A 22,056-nucleotide genomic window follows, 5' to 3' on the forward strand; every position below is an offset into this window, starting at 1 on the left:
TGAGGTCAAGGTAGACCACAACCACTGCTCTCCTCTCATCTACCCAGCTAGTCAGTCCATTACATTAGCATTAGGTCAACTAGAACAAACAAGGAAAAAAAAAAAAAAACAAAAAACAGCCCATACAAAACAAAACAAACAACAGTAAATCCAACAACAGATAGTCTTACAGCATAATACTGGCATCCTGCTCTTCTCCTGAAAGCACAATGTCCATCAGGATCATTTTCTTCTTCTGCTTCTGAAACTGGTGAGGGTACCTAAACCAGAAAGCAAAGTCATTTGTCTAACTACTACATTTATATTTGAAATAAGTGTTTTAAAGGATTTTAAAGGCACTATTAATGAGGTACAGCTAGAAAGCTATTACTTTTTTGACTATACTTGATTTCACATTTTGTTTTAAAAAGCTAAGTAAGCTGACAAGTTTTTTCACTCATATTTAAAAGAGATCACAAAAGAAAAAAGGCAATATATATTAATGCAATCACCAAAAGACTAGTCATTTAACTCCCATGCTTTCAAGCAACAAGAGCATAACCATTGCAGAGAATCTGCAGATGCCCTTAAAAAAAAAGTATCAGAAGGTATTTACATATTTTAAAAGTACAAAATAGCTAGGAAGAAAGATTTTCTATTATATTTGATAACATCCTAATTTGCAGTCAGTATGCCTTGACATACAGTAGAAAAAAACTCTTAAAACGAAAGCTCCTCTGAAATGTAGTTTACAAAATAAGGGAAAAACTTGAATGGTTTATGCAAATATCTTGCAAATAAAAGTATCTAACACAGTTGCTCTCCACCCCCTATCAAAAGTTCAAATGAGAACTTCTCAAATTTGGCTAAGTTATAGGTAATTTAATTTTCCATCTTCTGTAAGTTAGAATTTTGTAACAAAACGTTACCTGTGGGAACTCATCTTCGTCTGAACTGTGGAAGTCATACTGTTTAATATCACTCTTATTGACGACAGGCAAGGGCTCAGTAGAAGGCTGTTGAGGAGTTACCACACACTCTAATTTAGGTTTCTTTAGATACTTCTTCTTTTGACGTACAACATCTGACACCTCCTCCTTTAGGGATGAATGATGAGGATGCTGTTTGCGAAAAAACAACAACAACAAAAAAATTGTACAAAACTAGTATGATTTAGTCTTGTTTCCTCTTTTCATGCCCTAGAAAGAGGGACTGTTTGTCTTTCAAAGCCTTTTAACATGCAGCAACTGCAAACTACTTCAGACAGATAAAAGTAGTTTATTCAAAGCATTTTAAAAACCCAACACTTTACTTGTGACTGCCTTTACAGCTACTTTCTAATAAACAACACACTATACTTTCAACTACATGACTACATAAAATAACTTCTATCCTTTGTAGTAAATGCAGTATATACTTTAGTGAGACACATCCTGTTCCAGTTATTTCTTGAAACCTCTATTTTGTAAGCCAAGGACTGGCAATTTTAACTGCTGAAATTTGTTCCTGCAGTTTTGAAAAATACATTTCCCCAATTGACATTTGTCAATAACTATCTGACCAAAACTAACTCAAGTAATAGAACTCAGCTTCCTAACAGGAAGTGTGCAAAGTAACAAACGCATCACAAAATCCCTGCAAGAGAATCAAGGCAATGGATTTGTTTTTACTTTAGTGACCACTAGGTGTCGCAGGTGTTAAATTAAAAACTTCAGAGGTCTTCAAACCTCCAGTCTTACTTCTAAGCATTTTGTAACAATAACTAATATTCCAAGTCACTTCTCAAAAACACATCTTAATTCAAATTTATGTGATTATACTACAATAGCCACCCAGTCACAAGGATACAAATGAAAACCAATAAACTTACAGCTCTCACAAACGATTCAAGTAATTTAAAAAGTCTAGGAAACCACTGAGTAAATACAAGCTATTTGTTTAACTGTTTTTGCTGCAGACATTTGATATGGCACACCTCTGCCTAGTCTTTCTCCTAAGAATCACTTCATTCGATGGTGTGCTTATAATCTGTACTACATACACATTAAACAAAAACACGCTCTCCAATCATCATGGACTAAGCAGTCTGACCACCCCGATACACGCTCCCCAACTAATCTGTTACATTCTTACGTATTTAAAATACAAGATGACACTGCAGCAGTTGTCTTTTCATGTTAAGTAATTTTCTTCCACAGTTCAACAACAGACATGTTTAAACGTTTGGGGTGGGGAGTTATTGCTTCTTAAAGTACAGCTCTTTGCTTTGCTACACCTGGAAATTGTATGGCCTGAAAGCATCCTCCTGTCTCTCCTCTCTTGTCTCAACTCCTCATTTTCCCCCTAACCTTTAGCTGAAGATCCTGCCAAAGGGAGGGCTGGCAGGAGAACTGTAGGCAGAATTTCAGGCTCAAACACAGAAGTGCAAGCAAGTTCCATCCTTCCTCTGGAGTATATTTTTCTTCCTGACACACCAACAATTGAACATCAAGCCTTAGCCTTTTTTCTTTTTTTTTCCTTTTTCTTTCCTTTTCTTTTTTCTTTTTTTTTTTTTTCCTAGTTAAGTGACCTCAACTACAACAACAACATTGAAATGACTCAGGATGAAAAAAAATTCTTATATAACCTGACTATCTACTGTATCACAGTGGCACATTTTAAAGCAAAAAGAAAGCTCCTGAAAAGAACAAAAGATACTTAAGGCTGAAGTGACAGTTAAAGGAAATGTGTTATGAAGAAGTAGAAAAAAATACAAGTATGCTAAGGATATGGTCATTAACTGTAAATCTAATTGCTTCTGTTAACTACAAACAACTCCCCCCCCCCGACTCTGAAATAGTAATTTCAAACTCCAAAACTAAGTTGGATGCATTTTTCAGTATAGAAAATCTTCTGTAAGCTGATTACAGCTATACTGATCTTTTTCACTTAACTCTATTTGAACTGCTGGCCACCAGAACCAACTAAGAGTCATAACCATGGTAACCTTCTGAAAAAAAGCACAGGTTATCCAGACTGTCGTCCCAGAAAGACAAGCGTACAAAAGCTTGCTGATCTGATTCAGTATTTAACTCAAGCAGTGACAGAAGTAGAGATGTACCCTTTGATGTACTTTTCTTGATTTTGAGCAGAATGTGTTTCCTTGTGAGACAAGAGCAGAACAAAAGAATACAAGCTAAAGTCACACAAAACACTTGGATAAGGTGCAAGAGATTCAAAACCCTTGTCTGGTGACTTGTCTGCATGTTTATAGATGGGGATTTTCCTTTTTTGATACATTTAAACAAGAAGTTCCATATATTTACGCAGTGAGTAGTCCTTTGGTGGAGATTCTCTTACTGACAACAGTAAGAGTGCTCAATGAAAGAGTAAAATAATATTTGCAATGTTACAAGTGTTGAACAGGTAAGCTATTGCACACCATAGCTAAACATGAAGGTTCATAGTTTCTAGTTATGAATTATTTTTATACTATTAGCTCTCCAGACACTACTAACAAGGCCAATTATAAAAATAAAGTTAGATCCACTGGGCTTCTGTACACAAGAGAAAAAAAAGATGTAGAGGAAGACTTTGTCAAATAGCATGACATTTTTAAAGTACAGCATCCCACAACTGTGGTAGTTTTAGAATGACAACAACTAGCATGTGGCACACTGCAATTCAAGTCTTAACCTTTCTGTGCTCTCTCTCTCTCTCTCTCAGCCTTCCATCCCTCTGCAGAAATAAAAGGTTCACAAACTTGTCCAGCTTTTTCTTCCCCGCTATTGCATGTGCTGCTTTCTTAACATGAAGGGCAAGTAGGGGTAGGTATAGAAACTCCTGCTTCTCTGTGTTACTGAGAAGTGTACAGCCTCAGTAATAACAAGTTACTGCTACAAATTCCAGCAAGTGTTTTTTAAAAAATATTAGCCACCTAAAGCTTTTTCAGCTGTTGACAAGACATAACAGCTGTATTCTTCTGCCTGGAAATGCTACTACTAGAGGATCACTTAAAACAGTTCAGAACAGTTTTCTAGAATCCCTTAGCATTCTAGCCAAATTTCAGTAAAATCCTTTATTTGCAGGACTTATGTGCACACTGAGGTTTAACCACTACTCCTGGAAAATGCTACTGAAGAAAACTCAGAGGTCATTCTCCCAGTGAAGGGAAAAGGAAAAATGGTTCACTACACTTCATAGTTTCACAACAGTCCTGATGTTCATGTAAAGTGTTCATATTTACGCCACCTTGCACAAAAGGGACAGAACTGTGAGAAGGAAAATGAAGACTACTACAATGTTGCTGTTTGAAGAAACAAATGATGATGTCAGCCAATCATTTTAAAACTTGGTGGGAAAGAAGTCAAACATTAAACTACAAGCTCTTGAAGTATGGCACGCTCCCTTTCCAGTTTTCCAATGCAGACATCTGCAGCAGTGTACATCCAGAGGAATGACGACACACGTAACACTAGTGAGTCCAAAAAACATGTTGAGAAGATTTGCAGCAGTAGAAAGCTTACCTTAACTTTACATTCTTGAACTTTGTGATGATTTCCATTATGAAGAGTGGATGGAGTTGTGCTCATCTCTTTTTCAGGTCTATTAAGTTTCACTTCATTGAGGATTTCACCTCCATAATCACCTAGATGATACCTTCAAAATACAAAAGCAAGAAAAGCCTGCGTTTCCACTGCCTATTCTGTATTTTTAAAATATTTGCCTACAAAAACCTCCTTTTTTTTAGCTTTCTGAACTTCTTCAAACATGCACATGTACAGAAGACCAGCATCCACAGAAAAATAAATTACAGGAAACACTGCCAAATCTATTACATGGAAATGAAAACCTTAACATTATAAGTTACTTTATACAGATTTAATTTGCCATTTTACCTTTTCTCTACAACTTCTAATGTTAAATGCAATAGCTCGCGTTTTGTTTTCTCTCTTCTCTTGATCATCTCCAAAATTGTTATGGCTCTGCTAAACTCTCTTCTTAATTTCAACATCTTCTCGTAAGAAGCTTCATCGTTCTTTCGATTCTATTGAAAGATTAAGTTTTAAGTCAAAAGCATAGTCTATGAAAAAGAAATAGCACCAATTTAGCAAAACAATATTACATAATGCTGCTGAAAAAATTGCATAAGCACACTTGGAATAAACTTGTAAGTTACTTGGAAGATGAAGTCATAAAAGCAAAAGAAAATAGATTTTTTTAAATTAAGGTCAAAAAGAACTCTTCAGTCATCTTCTCCATACTTTCTCTGCTCAGATTCCGTATCAGTCCAGTGAAAGTCTGTTTCAGGAACAAAATCATGAATACATTGCTCTGACACTTTTTTCCACCTGGATTCTGCACACAGTAAGTTTGAATGTGTATATGTACAAAGCTGATGTAAAATAATGAGTAATTACAGACTTCCTAGTTCAAAAAAAAAAAAAAAAAAAAATCAATTCACACTACAAATATAAAATTGAACAATTTACTTCATAGCAAATAGAAGAAAAATTTCCCTCCCTTTCACAGAAGAGGAAGTTTATAACCTAAAAAGTCTCTCAGTTACTTACTTGTTTGTGTGACAATATCTATAAATTGGCATTTGACTTTCAACTTTCTAGAAAAATGGATGGATAACAAAGCTGACTATATAGATATACTTAAAAAGGGAAAAAAGATTGATTATAAACTCATCATTTAACAAGTCTGAAGTTTAGCTGGGTCATCCAATATTGCAGCTATTAAGAAACAGAATGCTTTAGGCACTGCAGGCTTTAGAATGACAAGTGTAAAATGACAAGATTTAAACTAGAAAGCGACCTTGATAAGTTACCTTTCTTGTCTGCATCTTCTCAGTTCTCCTCCGAAAGGCAACGTAAGGGTCATTGTTAGTAGAGCCATCCCTCTTTTCCTGTTTGATTTGGGGGATGAGAGATGGCCCTCTGCAATTCTTACGCTTTCTTACCCAGTAGTCATATACAGCCTTAATAAGGTAATCATCTTCATTTAGCAGCAATTTAGCTTCTTGAAGTGTTACAAGCTAAAAGGAAAAATTCAAAAGATGCAACTGAGATGTGTGTATGGAGGTGGGGAGAGAAAAAGGTTATCCCACATCTATATTTCTTCTAAACTTTCCAGATAAACTTCATCCTTTTTCAGCACAAGAAAGCAAAGGGAAAAAAAAAAGTACTGATCTAAATCAAATCATTTAAGTCAGTTGTCTTTATATCTTAATAGAGTTGCCAACTTTTCTGCATTTTTCTCCTCCTTCAAACTCTGTTTTACTGAGCATGATAAGAGATTTTTTTAACCTAATCCTTTTAAAGTTTCTCCAAGATGTGGAGAATACAACATTTTTGCCTCCTAACACACAGCTTCAAACTAAATCAAGATAAGTAATCAAGGTAGAGCTACAGATCCTGCAAAGGATTTTTGACCACAAAATGTCTGTCTCATTCTGAGAAATAATTACACTCATTTCAAACCTGCCTTTCAGAACTCTATCCTTCAGGTATAAGTTTCTCAGCAACTACTCCAGAATACTATTTTACATAGTCCTTAAGACATCAAGTCAAGGCACAGGTTGACAGAACAAAAAGCACAGATGGTGTGCAAATACTTTGAACTAAAAGGCCAAGAGACAGTAGAACCATCTATTTTCAGCCCTTTACTTTTCTATCCTCACAAGATCCTTTTAAAAGTCTTCACAAACCAAATGGTTGCACTGAAAGATTCAGGTTTGATGAACAACCTTTGAAAAGGCATTCTGTCTAAGTTAAAACAGCACTTTTTCCAAAGAGTTATTTTTATAGCTTTAAGACTCTTCTCCAAACAAAGTTCTCCTGGAGCACCTCAGCAACTTACTATTAAAATACCAGTACTCTGATGAAATCAGGGAATAAATATATAGTACAGGTCTGCTCTTAAGGCAGGAAAACTAGCCTCTCAATCTTAACTACAGAGACTGGGGTAAATCTTCCCTCCTTGCACCAGTGGAAAGTGCAATGTTGCAAACTGTGAGGCTGCTGATTTGTGGGAATGACAGAAAATCTTTCTACGAGAAGAGCCCAATCTTAACAAATGCTTCGCCTCGCTGCCTATGCTTCCAAGTCTAAGCTTCGCACTGCAACTTCAGTCAATATCTACTAGTACCAAGTGGGGGGGGGGGGAAAAAAAAAAATTCACACAAACACACAAAGTGTGTTTACAGCCCAAACTGTACACTTACCAATCACAGTAAAGTTTTTTCATAGTAACACTGGTAAAACAAGACATTTTAAGTCATCTTCTTCTACTAATTGATTAGTTAGGAATCAGAATTTAGAACAACTCCCCCCCAAACCCGTCCCTCTATTACATCTATTTTCATAATGCTGACAATTAGACACAATGTTATTTCTGTATACCTGCAAACTCACAAATACATACTTACCCAGTTAGTAAGATATTAAAAACAAAAAACACACACACTTATAAACCCCCCCCCCCCCCCACACACACACCACACACACCAAAAAACCTTTCACCAGAAACTCAGAAATGAAAGAAAAGAAAACATCCATTTCTTAACCTAGTGTAGTACCTGACTAGAACTGGCTTTTTCAAGCCTGTCAACCATTATTTCAAACTGCAACGGCTTGATTTCCATCTTCCGATTTAGTCTGTTCAATAAGGTTTCATCCTCAGAGTCCATATCATAATCTGGCTGTTCGTTGTCCAGATTAAAGGCTGAAATAAACACACAAGAAGTAGTGAAACGTTAGGTAAATAACATACTATGAGAACACAGAAATGTGTAGTTTGATCAGAAAACAAGAACACCAATAAAACTTCAGCTTCATTTAAAAAATTCACAACAGGTGCAAACTTTAATAACTCTTTACAAAACACAACAGCAAAAATGCTTTTTAATGCCATTATACCACATTTCTTCTATAACACAGGGGAAGTTTCTGAACAGTTAAGATTTTCATTTTCAGTAAAATCCTAGACTTGGAAACAGGTGCTAAACTGAAGTTATAAAACACTTTCAATTGCCCACTTTTAAATGCTATACCAATCCGACAGGAATACGCTACTCATTCTCCAAAACCAGTTCAACAGTAGATGTGGAAATTGACTTCTCCATACTGTCCAAATAGCAAGTTTCTTTCTTTATATCAAAGGTCATTTCTTTTTTACAGACTGCATAATTCATTCTCCATACTTATGCCAAGTTTCTGGCCATTCTAACAGCAGAAAATTATCATTCATGTAACACAGCAAAACCTAAATTTTACAAGTAGTACAAGAAAATCCTGTACAACATCAAGAATTCTTATTACACGTAATTAATATTTCACATGAAAACCTTGACAAGGTGAAACACTAACTACAACCCTCAAAATAATTCTGTCAACGAATTACTGTATTAACAGCAGTGAAGGCTTGTTAAAATACATTCTATTTGTGTTAACCAACAAGTCAAAGCTCTACCACATTTGTGATTATGCTGCTAAGTCATGCATGTATCTAAGCATTAAATTAAAGAAAACTGCCTTTCCTGGTATGTTTTGAAGTGACTCATAAGGAAAGACCTAGAAAGACCAGGTCCAAAAAAAATAGGACTAAAAGAACAAGGTTAACAAATATCTTTAAAGCAAATTAAGAGTGTTTGCTCACAAAAACTCTGGACAGTCAACTAAAAAGGCAGTAATACCCTTCTTTCCACATCTCATAGCAGCTCAAGACCACTCTTTCTGTATACTGATGCAAAGTTAGTAAACTAGCTTAAAACACTGCCAGGATGTAAAACAGTCTACTTGACTTTGCATGGAAACAGATGAGACACTCACAGAGTCAGACACAACTGTGAAGTGCTAGGAAGCAATCCCTTACCATTTTCAGCTGTGAAAGAAGAGGCAGTGCTCAACTAGTTCAGACAACACCACTTCACAGAATCCCAGAGTGGCTGAGGTTGGAAGGGACCTCTGGAGATCACCTAGTACAACCCCCCTGCTCAGGCATGGTCACCTACAGCATGGTAGACAGGGTGGCATCCAGGCAGGCCTTGAACATCTCCAGAGAAGGAGACTCCACAACCTCTCGGGGCAACCTGCTCCAGGGCTCCGTCACTCTCACAGTAAAGAAATTCCCCCTCACGTTCAGGCAGAGCTTCCTGTGCTTCAATTTCTGCACACTGCCTCTTGTCCTGTCACACAGGACAACTGAAAAGAGTTTGTTCCTGTTCCCTTGACACCCTCCCTTCAGGTGCTTACACACATTGATAAGATCCCCCCTCAGGCTTCTCTTCCCCAGGCTGAAGAGGCCCAGCTCTCGCAGCCGTTCCTCATGGGGCAGATGCTCCAGCCCTCTGGTCATCTTCGTAGCCCTATGCTGGACTCTCTCCAGTAGCTCCATGTCTCTCTTGTACTGGGGAGCCCAGAACCGGACACCGTACTCCAGATGTGGCCTCACCAGGGCTGAGTAGAGGGGCAGGATCACCTCCCTCAGTCAGCTGGCAATACTCTTCCTAATGCACCCCAGGAGACCATCGGCCTTGTCGGCCAAAAGGGCACGTTGCTGGCTCATGTTTAAGCTAAAGGGCTTTTCTGGCTAAAGATACAATACCAACATATGCTAAAATATGTTTCAAAAAGAAATTAGGAATAATAAAATAATATATAATGGTATACTTGTGCATTAAGTGGAATTACTAACATCAGTAATTCAATAATGCAATTTACATGGCAAATTCAAGACATGTAACTTAATACCCAAGATACTAGACACTTAAGTCACATCCCCTTTGATGGGGCACATGATCCCCAGCACACACTAACAATCAACAGCCATATACCAGACTAAAACTGCATCTTGCAACATTGCCACTGAAGCAGAAGGACCCAATCTATACGAATCTAAAGTTTTGAGATAAAAATTCATATCAAACTGTGAATTTTAAAAAGTATTCTGGAAAACTGCATTAAAATGTCACCAGGCAGGACTATGCAACAGACAGAGACACTCTTACAGTACCTGGGGTGACAGTCATAAGAGCCTGTTCCAACAGCTGAACGGCCAGTGAGCAGCCAGACATCACTGTCAGGATCAAAGACGCCAAGCTGCTGTACAGTATCTTCTAGTCCAATAAACTGTGTTCCAATTTATCCTATGTGGCCCTGGCAGAGTCTATTGGCTCCACTCTCCAACACTCAAAAAACCTTCTCCCTCAGGCAGCTCTGACTACTGTTCACATATGGACTGTTTATGTTTCATTCCACCTGTTACGTGCCCAAATTTCAAAACTATTCATAGCTCTCCCAGCCAAGAGCTGACAAGCCTGTCAGTTCATACTTCCCCTGCTCCTAGGTAATGACGCCCTATGTGGCACTTCCCCTCCACTAAAATCTGTAATTCGATGATCTTATAAGCATAAACTGCCACTTTCGCCAAAAAGGAAATTGCAAAAGTTCCCCCATCCCCAAGACGATCTCCAGTGCACACAGAAACAACTGCAGTCCCAGCACGCACTGCAAAAATAACATTCGAGCAACTCCAGTCAAAGTAGATGGCCAAAGTTTTCTGGACAATATATCCACACCATTTTGGAGCACATCTCCAAACACAAAGGGAAATTTCCTTAATCAAAAAAATCAGATGTTCAACCATGTTCTCACAGACGATGTGAGAAGGCAAAGACATCCATGAAAAACCTGAGAAGGTATCAGTTATTTACCTTCAGACAGAAACTGATCTTACACAAAAACTGTCATCCTGTTAGCAGGCAATTCACCAATTCCTTGCAAACAAGGTGTTTCAAGTAAAGCTTCTTACACCAGAGTATTAGTGAACAGGAGGATCCCTATGATAGGGAACAGACGATACTAGTCACCTGTAGGCAGTGCCAGTAAACTTGCCTTAGTTTCTGCGATGTCTAAATGAAAAGAGTTGCTGAAAACTCTTGCACCAAGCACCTTTCAGAATCACCTCACAGAACAAAAGTAGACAAGCTGAGATGAGGTGCAACCAACAGGAGACATCAAGACTAGCTAGAGAAAAAGCCCAACCATTCCACTGATAAGCAAATTAAAAGATCAGTCTTTCTCAGGAACTCACTTTGAAAACTAGTGATTAGGAAGTGAGATCTCCATCTCGGGTAAAGAAGGAAGAATCAAATTTTCTTCTACACAAAGACACAGGTACCGTGAAAACAGCAGTAGTAGTACATATCACGTATTATGTTTTTCACAACTCTTTTGATAACTGCAGGTCACGACAAATAGGTATCAATAGCTCATTGCCAATGAAGGGCAGGTTATATGGAGGCTGTGTGACAACAGAGTGGAAGCAATAAGCAATTCTTGCAATCTACCTCCTGTCTCAATGCAGCCAGGAAGGCCACAGAGCCTCAGCAACCTCCTGGAAAGCTACAAGTCTGAAAAGGTAAGGTTATATATACAGTGTGTCGTCCCCCCCAAAAAAAAAAAAAAAAAAAAAAAAAAAGCTGCAGGAAATCAGAGAGTTAACTCATCGACACTGAGCCGGCTTGCCTCAGCTCTGGGGAGATACTCAGAGAAGTGTCCTCCTTTACTGAGGTCTGCTCTTCGAAACACTTTAGGTGACATCCTTAGCCACCATTCTGTGCTGTTTTCCCAAACACAGAGCAAACAGGCGAGCATCTGCAGCTAGCTCCAGAAAAGACCATTTTTTTAATCCTGGAGTTAGCCTTTAGTATGGCAGCTTGCTGGCTTCTACAGCCATCACAAGACACAGGTTGTTTATGCCTCCTGTGATAAAACCACCCATCACAACCTTCTTGTTTCTGCCCCTGCTGTAGCAACGGACACAACTGTTCATTCATGCCTGCAAGAATTAGTGAAGAACAAGACTAAGTCACAGAAAGCACTGTATTTTAAATGACCAGCTACTGGCCAGCACTTTAAGCCCACCCAAATTGCTAGTCCATGTAGTTAAAAGCAGACCATCTATATCCACTCCTCTTGGCAATTCTAGGCAATTTCTTATAGCTGACTAATAATCGTTCTACTCCAAAACTTCTGTCATTCTCCACATTACAGGTTTTCACAGTGCCCTGAAGGAAGAGGCCTTGATGATCCCAGCAGTACCATGGTCTCATGTGAACACTCAGAACTTGCTGGCTTGCTACTAGATGCTGCAAAACCAACAGCCTATTTTACCTCCCCCATCAGTTCAGCCACTCCTGATGGCAGGAGCTTTCACAAAGGGATTTCTTCTGGTTAACCAAACTCCCCTAGGAGCTTGGCTGATATTAACTTTACATTTAATTTAATGCAACTTTAAACCAAATTACATTAGAGTTAGCTTAACTAAGTTAACTAAATTTAGTTAATTAAGTTAAGACTGTGGTTCCGTAGTCCTTTTAAGCTGAAACAAATGTGGGTTACCATCAAAACAAGTGGCTCCACCAGCTTTCCCTCCTCAGCAAGCTACAGGTTCCTGCCATCTTGCTCATGCTGCCACTGGCAACCACACAGTGAGCTGAGTCAGAAAACTGGAAATGTGAAAGCTAACCAAAGATAGGTAAGTCTTCTGCCAGATCAGTTCCTTAACTTTGCTCACCAGAGAACCCAACTACCACCAGAAGCGAGATGGCAGTAAAAAAGTGAGTGGGCAGTAATGGTCCTGTTGGCAGCAGATACACCTGTGCCAACCAAAAGAAAAACTACTTAACAGTAATTATAATTAAAGTAAAAACAAACCAGAAAAGCTTAAAGTCATTCTTATTGCAGAGAAGAACTGAGCGACATATCTATTTCAATTTAACAATTTTCACAGAAGTTCTTAAATTTAATTCTATTAAAGATGCATGCAAATATTAAACTGTCTTTTTGTAAACAGTAAAATTCAGATTTATACAAATCTTACTTTCACTTCTAACATTCCCTTTTCTTCTCCTTCTATAATCTTCACTCAGTCACATTCAACACTACTATCTTCCATTGTAGCAACACTTATTACAGGCTTCCTGTCCCCCTCTCAGCATTTACTGTAGACATGATAACACTAGGGAAGTTTGTAGCAACTAACTGGAAAAGATTCTAAGGCTCTAGACAAGAATTAAATACCTTAGTAGGACAGGTATCATGCAATTACTCATTTTATACATCCAGGCTGAAAGCCCATGGTCTGAAGTGATTCTGCTACAACATTCTCTAAAAATGTGGCATATATAATAAATAATAAGAAAAAAGTGCAACACTAGATTATGTGAAATGCACACTTCACATTTTAATTTAAACAAAGTAACACAACTAAGTGAAGATTATTTGATGTAGGTTTGAAAATTCTGGCCGTGTAACTTACAATGAAATATCGTTTGGTATCATTGGCTTTTTTTCTTTTTCTTTCTTTCTTTCTTTCTCTCTCTTTTTTTTTTTTTTTTTTTTTTTTTTTAAGTCACTGATATGCAACAGTGCTCAGGGGGAGCTTTCTTTGTATATATGTAAACATAAAAGTGCACAAATACACCTATGAAATTATATATACATTATATATATACAGCAGTAAATATTTGCATCCAAACATATATTTTAGGTCCCATTTTTATTACTTCCATTAAGGAAAATAATTTGCAAAACCCAATTAGCTATAATTCTAGTATAGGTGCAAACACAGTAACTTACTCCCTTTGTTGCATATTAGTTATAATGCATCTCCATGCTACTGTAAATATATTAATTCTTGGAAAACAACTAATTATACTAGCATAATTAGAATAGTTCAAGGCTTTTACTTTATATTCAGCTTAAAGTCACCTGAATTAGTACTACCCAGGTTCTGTAATGCCTAGAATCCATGCCAATTCATGTATTTCATACCTCACCAAGAAATTACCTTTTCTCTGCTTGGAACCACTGGTTCAAATAAAATAATCCCCTTAATTATGCTGGTAAAGTTAAAAATAAAATCCTTAGCTACCACATGAACTCCAAAATTACTGAGGCTTACTCATAATTTGCTGGTAATAACCACAGTAGGTACAGAATACAGTACCTGACCTCTTGCTTTCTGTCAGTTTGCTTAACTTACATGACTGAAGCCAGTTCTTCTGTTCATGCTTTCAGCATTAAAACAGAATTTCTCAGCAGTTATCATAGCATGAAGTTGCCTTGTACCGCACATACTCCAACCAGGATATGTGGGGAAAAAAGTTACCTTAAAGTAGTATCTGGTATTTATCATCAGCTCAAATACATTCTGTAATTCTAGTCAGAAAGGCTGCTTGCCTTAACAAGGCAAGGAACACTTTGGCACAATGTTTAACGCTTTTAGACATGTTTGTTATCAATATTTACAGTGTTTCTGGCACTGTCCAACAAAGAAAGGAAGAAAGTACATTCCTCACTTAGAGAGCTCACGTCAGTCAACCTGCCTTACACATAGCTCCATTGTACCTACTAAAAAGAAGAATTTGACCAATTTCTTTTGGCTCATTTCTTACATTACTAGTATGAACTTTGAGTCTTATTCATGTTACTTCCTAACATGAATTTTGTAAATACATTAAAAAAAGGAGACTTCACTGTGTTAGTGGGGGAAAAAAAAAAAAAGGCTCTTCAATATACAGTTAATTTTGAGTTTCAGCATCATTTGCCTAACTTGAAGTTTAGTTGCCCCTATAAGAATAGCAGAAAACATTCCACCATAAAATGCTTTTTCTGTCCAAATCTGCATAGAGATCAACAGCCTCAACAAGAGTCAGCTGAGATGTGTGAACAACAAACAGATACGAACATACTCTCTACATACGGCAAAATGAAATTCAATAAAATCAATACTGTTTGCACAAAACTCAGAACTAATACAGCAGAGTATGGTATTCCAAGATGCTCTCGCATAACTCTGTTGATTAGTCTTTCCAGTATGATTAAGAAAAAACAGAAATTGTTGATGAGAAGCTTTCTTTGCAGAAACCCAACACCAACCTTGTGCTTCACCATAGAGTTGTACTCACAAACTACAGCAATAACTGACTCTAAAGTTTTGATACCAAAAGTAACTCCCAAGAGAACTCCAAGTCACAAAATAACCCTCCAGAATGACATTCAGCATAGGACAAAAGGTATTCACATGCCAAGGAAAAACTGACAGCTGGGATACAAACAAACTGAACAGCACCGAAGAAAACGTTAATGAATCGAGAGAATCATAGAATTGGTAAGGTTGGAAGGACCTTTGGAGATCATCCAGTCCAAACCTCAAACGAGTGGCATGTACAAGGATTGAACCCATGACCCTGGCATTATTAGCACCACGCTCTAACCAACTGAGCTAAACCTAACCCCAAACCCATTAATTTTCCTAAAGAGACTTTTTAACATATAGGGAGCCAAACAATACAAAAGAAACTTCCTTCTGTCTGTAAAATAAGCTAGGAGTTACTTGCATGAATACACAACTTTAGCAAAACTAAGAAAATCATTGTCACCCATAGCCCAGAACATATCTGGCCCCAAAAATGTCAGATATGCTATAGTGAATAGCTTAGACTTTGCTTTTATCCCAGCTCAAACCGAACCTTCAAGACCTTTGTTACAGTCAAGAGAAGCAAGGCTGATTTTCATTATAAAAAATCTTCTATTTACTTGATTTTTGTTCAGATATATCTCTTTTGAATTAACAGTCATTCCAGATTCAGTCAGTGAACAATTCCTTTCCTCTCCTCACATTAATATAAGCAACTAAAAGGCAGCTAGGGTCAGTTATTCCTTCCCATAAAAAGGAAAAATCTGAAGAATGGTTTGATCAACAACACCAGCTGACTAACAGAACACAAGGCTTGCTAGCTGCTATATATGAACATTAGCATAGAGCCCATAAATGAATACTGTAGGCAAAATCTCATGAGCCTTTATGCTAATCATCACTTTTTTCCAGAACTTTAAAAGAGAAACTGGAATTTAGGTATGTAAATCCACCTTGGATTTCTGAGTCTTCCCACTTTCTGAATACTGTGGCAACTTTGGCTTCAAGACTGACTATTAATTTAATTAAAGGGAGTGGAAAAGAAGAGATTGTGAACTTACGTTGAATGTGAATGAACTGCTTTGGTTGCTTAAACTCTCCTTTATACAAACGATTGTAATAGTTGACATTGCTCTCTGCTTCGGGAACTGGGATAACCATGCTCTCTTTTTTTTCTCTGAAAACTTGTTGTGCTGAGATAGCCCGTTGCAAATGGTGTTCCTGCAAGAGGAAAAGTTAGAATTTGATTATTCAAATACCAGCATATACAAGTGCATACAAGAAAGTCATCCTACTTTCCTACTGTTATCCTGATGTTGTACAGGAGAACCAGAGAAAGAGTTCAGGCTTGCATCACTACATTTTAGAGGAAAGCAGAATGTTTTCTTCCAGATGAATGTAAGAAGAGTAAGTCCTTCTATGTGTTATTATAATCAACAGATACAAATTAAAAGAATAGCCATTTCATCATTCCCATCTCCCCAGCTACTCTCACCCACTTTCTTTCTTCAGAAGTTCTGCCAGTTACAAGCAACAGAAGGAGTAGTCCTCACAATACCATGTAAAAAGCAGGGACTCTCTAAATAGATATGACCTATTTCATTTTATTCTTGCAGTACAGGAGTCAGAATCACCAGAGAATCACTTCAAGCAGAATAAGAATCATGGTCCAGGTATTAGTATACCAAGACTTTTTCTGTATCTATAATTTTATTAGTTAACTTGGTGAAACCCCTTTACTGCTGGAGACCTTTGACTCTCCTCTCTCAAAGATTTTCATAAATATTTGTGTTAAATTTAGGCAAAGAAAACCTGTATGGACAGAGCATTCTGATTCATATTGCTGCCTACATATTGTATCAGGGCAGTCTGGAGAATACCCGACACACACTGACTAGCAGCCAAAGGCTGGGGCTGATCAGCTGATTTCAAATGGTGCCCCTGTAGCTGTCTGCCCCTCCTTGAGCAGGAGACTGGTGGCAATAGAGAACACACATCTATGCTTCAAATCCCCCAGTTCAGTTAAGCTATTACAGAAACCAGTCACGCTAAGACTTCAAACTACTAAGAAGCTGGCACGCCTCCTTCTGTGCGCCCTGTAAAGAAGAGTGGTAATTTTCACCAGGAGATCTTAAATCACCATAGCCATTTACTCAGTGAAAGTTAACGCACGAGTTCTCCTTCACCTGCCTAAGTCAAACAAAATAAGCAAGCTACATTCTCCTATTATTTTGTAAAAGAATTTACCCCTTTTTAAAAAGGGGTAATGAATGAAAGCAAGTCTTTTAAGATATGTAAATGAAGTTATTCAATAAATGATAGCCTCTTAAATATTAAGATCTTGCAGGATGTAAATAATGCAGTTTCTGCAGTTAGAGTATAATCACAAGTCAGTAACTGGAAGAGTAGAATTGGGAACCTCATGTAGCAGATAAAATGACATTAAATCAAACTATCAGGCTCCCAAGAGAATGCTATTAGAATTAAGACAAGCGTGCAATCAAATATCTGGTGTGATCTGCCTGAGTTACCACACACTGAGTAATACTGTCACTCCACCACTAAAACGTCTTGTAGAGCTTCACAAAAGTGAGTATGTAACTAGACTTAAAAGAAAAATTGTTTCTTTTCCTGCCTTTTTTTTTTAAACTGCTGAAGTCCCTAGAGTTGCCTCCTAACAGTTAACACCACAGTGCACACAAGAATACCACCAAAATGCTATTAGGAAAGACCTCTGCAGGTTATTTGTCCAAGCTCCCACTCAAAGACCATTATCACCAATACCAAGATAGGTCAGCCATGACTTAGTACCAAGTCTTGAAAACTTCTGATGACAGAGATCCCACAGCCCCATTAAGTAACCTGCTCCAGTGATACACTAATCCTCCTAGGAAAGCTTTTTTCCCTAATGTCCAATCCAACCCTCTTAAGCCACAGGAGGTGCCGCCCCTTGTTTGCCATTTGCCACTATCAAGACTGGCTCGGCTCTGCCAGCTTTGCAACCACCCTGCAGTTGTTGGCTGCTATTTATTCTCGTCTTTGCTTCCCCAAAATTTTTCACACTGTGCTGAGAAACTGCAAGACACTGGAAAGAGCATTGCAACTGCAGCCTTGCCATCAAGGAGTGAATGAGCATAACTTCATGCTGTCTGGTAGTCATACTCCTCTTAAGAGCCCCATATAAAATCTGCCTTGCTTATAGTCCAGGCATACCACTGGCCCTTCTTCCACTTGGCAGCGACTGTGACACTCGGAGCTTTGCAGGAGGGTTGCTACTCAGCCAAGTGATTCCCAGCCTGTACTGATGCTCAGTGTTAGCCTGCCCCAGGGGAGGAGCTGTGCACTTCTCCTAACTGCAGGTCATGAAACTTCAGCTGGCCCTGTCCTCAAGTTTCTCAGCATCCACACAGAGGGAAGTTCTACCGCTTGACACACCAACACCACCTCATGTACGAGCATTCACAAATTTGCTTGGGTTCCACTTTTCCATGTCTTTCCTAGAAAGAAGGTGAAGTCGACCACCTTGTAGTTCCCAAATTCCCTTCCTCCTTGCCTTTTCTGAAGATAAGCATAATTTGTTAATCAAGCTGTTTTTTTCTAGTCACCATGGACCTCCCATAATTGTCATAGTTCTGATAACTGATAACCACCAGCCACATGGTCTGAACTGTCAGCTTTCCCATCAGCTTTTGGCTCACTTGCCTTCATGGATTTCATCCCTAAAAGCCCAAACTGCACTTCTATATACATCCTTCGTTGCCTGTATCTTGTTTCCATCTTTTGCATTCTCTCTCCTTATATTTAAAGTTTCTTAAGAAGCTCCTTGCTGTTCCACATCAATCATCCACCTCTCAGTGCAAAAGGTTCAACAATTTGTTTGCACCATTCTTGATACTTGCAAAAGACATTAAAAATTCCGTTCAAGCTATCCTTAATCCTTCTGTATTCTGTAGGACAATCCCTTCACCTCTTCAAAAAAAATCTTAATCTAGATGATTTTTTTTCAGTCTGCTCTATGTAGCTCTGTGCTATTTTCCTCTTCTCTCTCCCAGAAAAAGATTTTAATTTACATAAATTATGTCAGTTTACACTTTAAATAAAAATACAAGTACAGGCTGTAAAGAAGACAACCATGCACACAAAATGCACCACTGAGCACAAACATATAGATATGGGTCTCCAGGCACCAGGTCGTCACTGGGACATGCCTAGCAGGTACAGTCGCAACCAATAGGCATTTAAAACCCTCTACTGGGCTCCTTTAATCCCCAGTTTGAGTATTCCACATAGTTCGGGTTTCTGTTTCTTCTTCTCAACAGACATCCTCTTACCCTGATCAAAAATAACAGCTATATCTTCATTTACCCTCAGCACAATTCCTGCGCTTGCTATCTATGGTGACACTATACTTTTAGAGGCCACATGACCTGAAAGAATCTGCAAGGTTTTGTTATACATTTTGTTATACATTATTCTAGTTTGTCCTGACAAATTCCTTTCCACTTTTTTCAGGACACATTCCCAAAAGGTAAGCTTAGGGTGCTGTATCCAAGCGTACTTCCAAACAAAAGAATTCCTGTTCCATTTTCAGTTTTGACATTTTTATTCCAAGTCACTATTGCTCAAGTGATGGTTTTCTTAACAAAAATGAACTCTCTGAAAATGCCTGAAGGCCAAAGCTCAGAGCTGGTTTAAAGAATATTATGTTACAGACTAAATCACTTCTACCAATATCCCACTGCCTCCAAAACAAACACTGACACTTTTCTAAAAAGAGATTAAATAACTTACTCTTATGGAAGACACAAAACCATACTGGCCTAAGTAATTAATGAGTAAATACGGTTTAACTTTTGGAAAAAGAAACAAGACACATTGCAAGTGAGATTCAGAAAAGCTTTCTGGCCCAAGCATAGCTCCACAGCTTGCTAAACAATACAGATGAGTAATTCAGATTCTCAGTTGTTGTAACACTGTTAGTAAACGTTCCAAGAGTTCCCAAAGAAAATCTGACAATAGGTCACTTTAATATAAAAAGCTCTTACACATAACACAACTTTCGAACAAGCAAACTAAAAAAGCCCTCAAGAGTATTACTGAAACAGCCTGACTTCAAAAGACAGACAAATAAGCTATATATTTTTTTTTCAAGTTAGGATAAAACCAAAATCTTTCTACTGAATGTGAAGGACAGAATTTGACTCCTGAAATAGCTGTGCTTAAACAGAGTTTAGACAAAACTCTTAATATCCTTATATGAAAATGCATCTAAAAGAGCTAGATTAAACCTGAAATACATTCATTCCAAAGGCTTAAATATAGATTTAGTGAATAGTGTGTGAATACAACCTCTCATTTATATTTTCCCCTCTCACAGGGTTTTGAGACACACATACTGTGTACTTCACTCTGCAGTAAGCAAGATTAAAAAGCCCTACAAAACAACTGAACACAGAGGAAACGATGATAGCAGCATAGGAAGTACAGAAGATGCTGCCATGGGAAAAGAAAAGGAGCATCTGTTGAAGAGTTATTACACAAGGATTTATTAAAAAGAACTGAAACAAACCCTTCTCATTACCTAAAATACTTTAAAACAATTTAAAATGGTCTATTTCTTCAATTAACATCACGACTGAATTAGAAATAGCAGTGTTTAATAGAGGCAATATAGCTGCTTTAGCATATTTAAAACACTTTTTTCCCCCCTTCCACATGCAACATTTGTACATCTAGATTCATTCTAGCCATTTGGGTAATTCATTGTACAATAACACCAATGACAACAGATTACAGTGGTTTACTAAAGTCACTGACCTTAGTTAATCCAGTATTGCTTCCCTTCACGCGGGCAGCATGAATCCACTCGTTGTGCCCACGGAAGAGCACACTGCAGCCAGCGGTCTTGCTCTACCACTTCAGAGGCTCCTTGCCACATGACCATTAACATTAACAAGTTTGTCCGAGACTAAACATCAGCTTTAGTCCAGAATATGGCTTAAAGTCACACCTACAAACCCCTCATCAGTCTGGCTCCGTATGTTCAGAGCCCGGCTCAAACTCAAACCTCAGAAGCAGAGCAAGATACTTTCACTGTTGTGTCCTTTGTCAAAGATTTTCACGATCATTTTTTATCTGGAAATTTCTTCACTACGTAACAAATTTATCATTAAAGAAGAAATTTTAGGAGAACATTATCTAGTGACTTATTAAACTTCAAGGGAAATAGTGCTCAATACTGAAGCCTTTTGTTTGTTTGTTTGTTTGTTTTTTAAATACCTGTTAGAGCTGTATTTACCCAGATACCCTGCTTTGCTCTACCACAGCCATACAAAGCACCTGGATCCTACAGACAGGTTTCTTTCTTTCCTTCCTTAATCTGCAATTCCCAATGGCCATTCTACCCTGTACTCTCCTTCAGTTTCAAATACTTCTGCTCATTTCAAGTACATGTGCTAAGTTTCTGGATGTGTGTGCTTGGAAATCCCTACAGTTGAATATCATCCTCTTAATGAAAAGCTGATCTTTGCCTTAATTACGAAATTGCAGCAGGCAATTCCATACTGCATACAAACATCCTAGGAGAAGAAAGTTTAGGACATACTAGATACATCTGTCCCCTCCTCTATCCCTGAAAATTGTATTATACAAGAAGTGATATAATTTTTTTAAAAAAAGAAGGCTATTTCAACACCTTTAATCAAGTTTTCCAATTTTTGTAGTTTGTAGTTTCTTTGAGAAGAACTTGTTTTGTCAGTCCTTTCACAACAGAGCTTCAGGACACATGATTTAGATTAAAATTTGCAGCACTGCAAATACTGCTAATGAAAGAAGTTTCTGCACTGATGTTACCAAGATACAAGTGAAACAAAACATACCACAATGGAGTTGACACACTGATCCACTCAACAAGATAAATGGCTTGAACTGTGTAGAACTCCACTAAAAATATATAAAGTCTGAAGGTAAAAAAAGTTAGTAAGTCTGTTTATTAACAATTTATTTACTCAAAATAAGTTATTTCTAGGGTAGCCTAGAGTCAGCCTTGTATTCTACCTGCAATCCAAAACAGTACTAAAGCAAAAGAAGGAACGATGGAGAAACTAA

The 22,056-nt window shown here is 37.8% G+C and overlaps 1 protein-coding gene across 1 annotated transcript in view; it reads right to left on the bottom strand.

The window, feature by feature from the left end:
- The window catches only part of EPC2 (enhancer of polycomb homolog 2), a 51,917-nt gene that overhangs the window by 17,035 nt on the left and 12,826 nt on the right, over positions 1–22,056 (bottom strand). Inside the window, exons 2-8 of the mRNA XM_062579145.1 lie at positions 16,011–16,170; positions 7,544–7,689; positions 5,795–6,001; positions 4,857–5,005; positions 4,485–4,617; positions 909–1,100; positions 171–260 (exon numbers count right to left, since the gene is read on the bottom strand). Coding sequence (XP_062435129.1) covers positions 171–260; positions 909–1,100; positions 4,485–4,617; positions 4,857–5,005; positions 5,795–6,001; positions 7,544–7,689; positions 16,011–16,170 — 1,077 coding nt within the window. The remainder of the gene's footprint in view (positions 1–170; positions 261–908; positions 1,101–4,484; positions 4,618–4,856; positions 5,006–5,794; positions 6,002–7,543; positions 7,690–16,010; positions 16,171–22,056) is intronic.

Source organism: Rhea pennata, chromosome 6, assembly GCF_028389875.1.
Source record: "Rhea pennata isolate bPtePen1 chromosome 6, bPtePen1.pri, whole genome shotgun sequence".
Classification (NCBI taxonomy): Eukaryota; Metazoa; Chordata; class Aves; order Rheiformes; family Rheidae; genus Rhea; species Rhea pennata.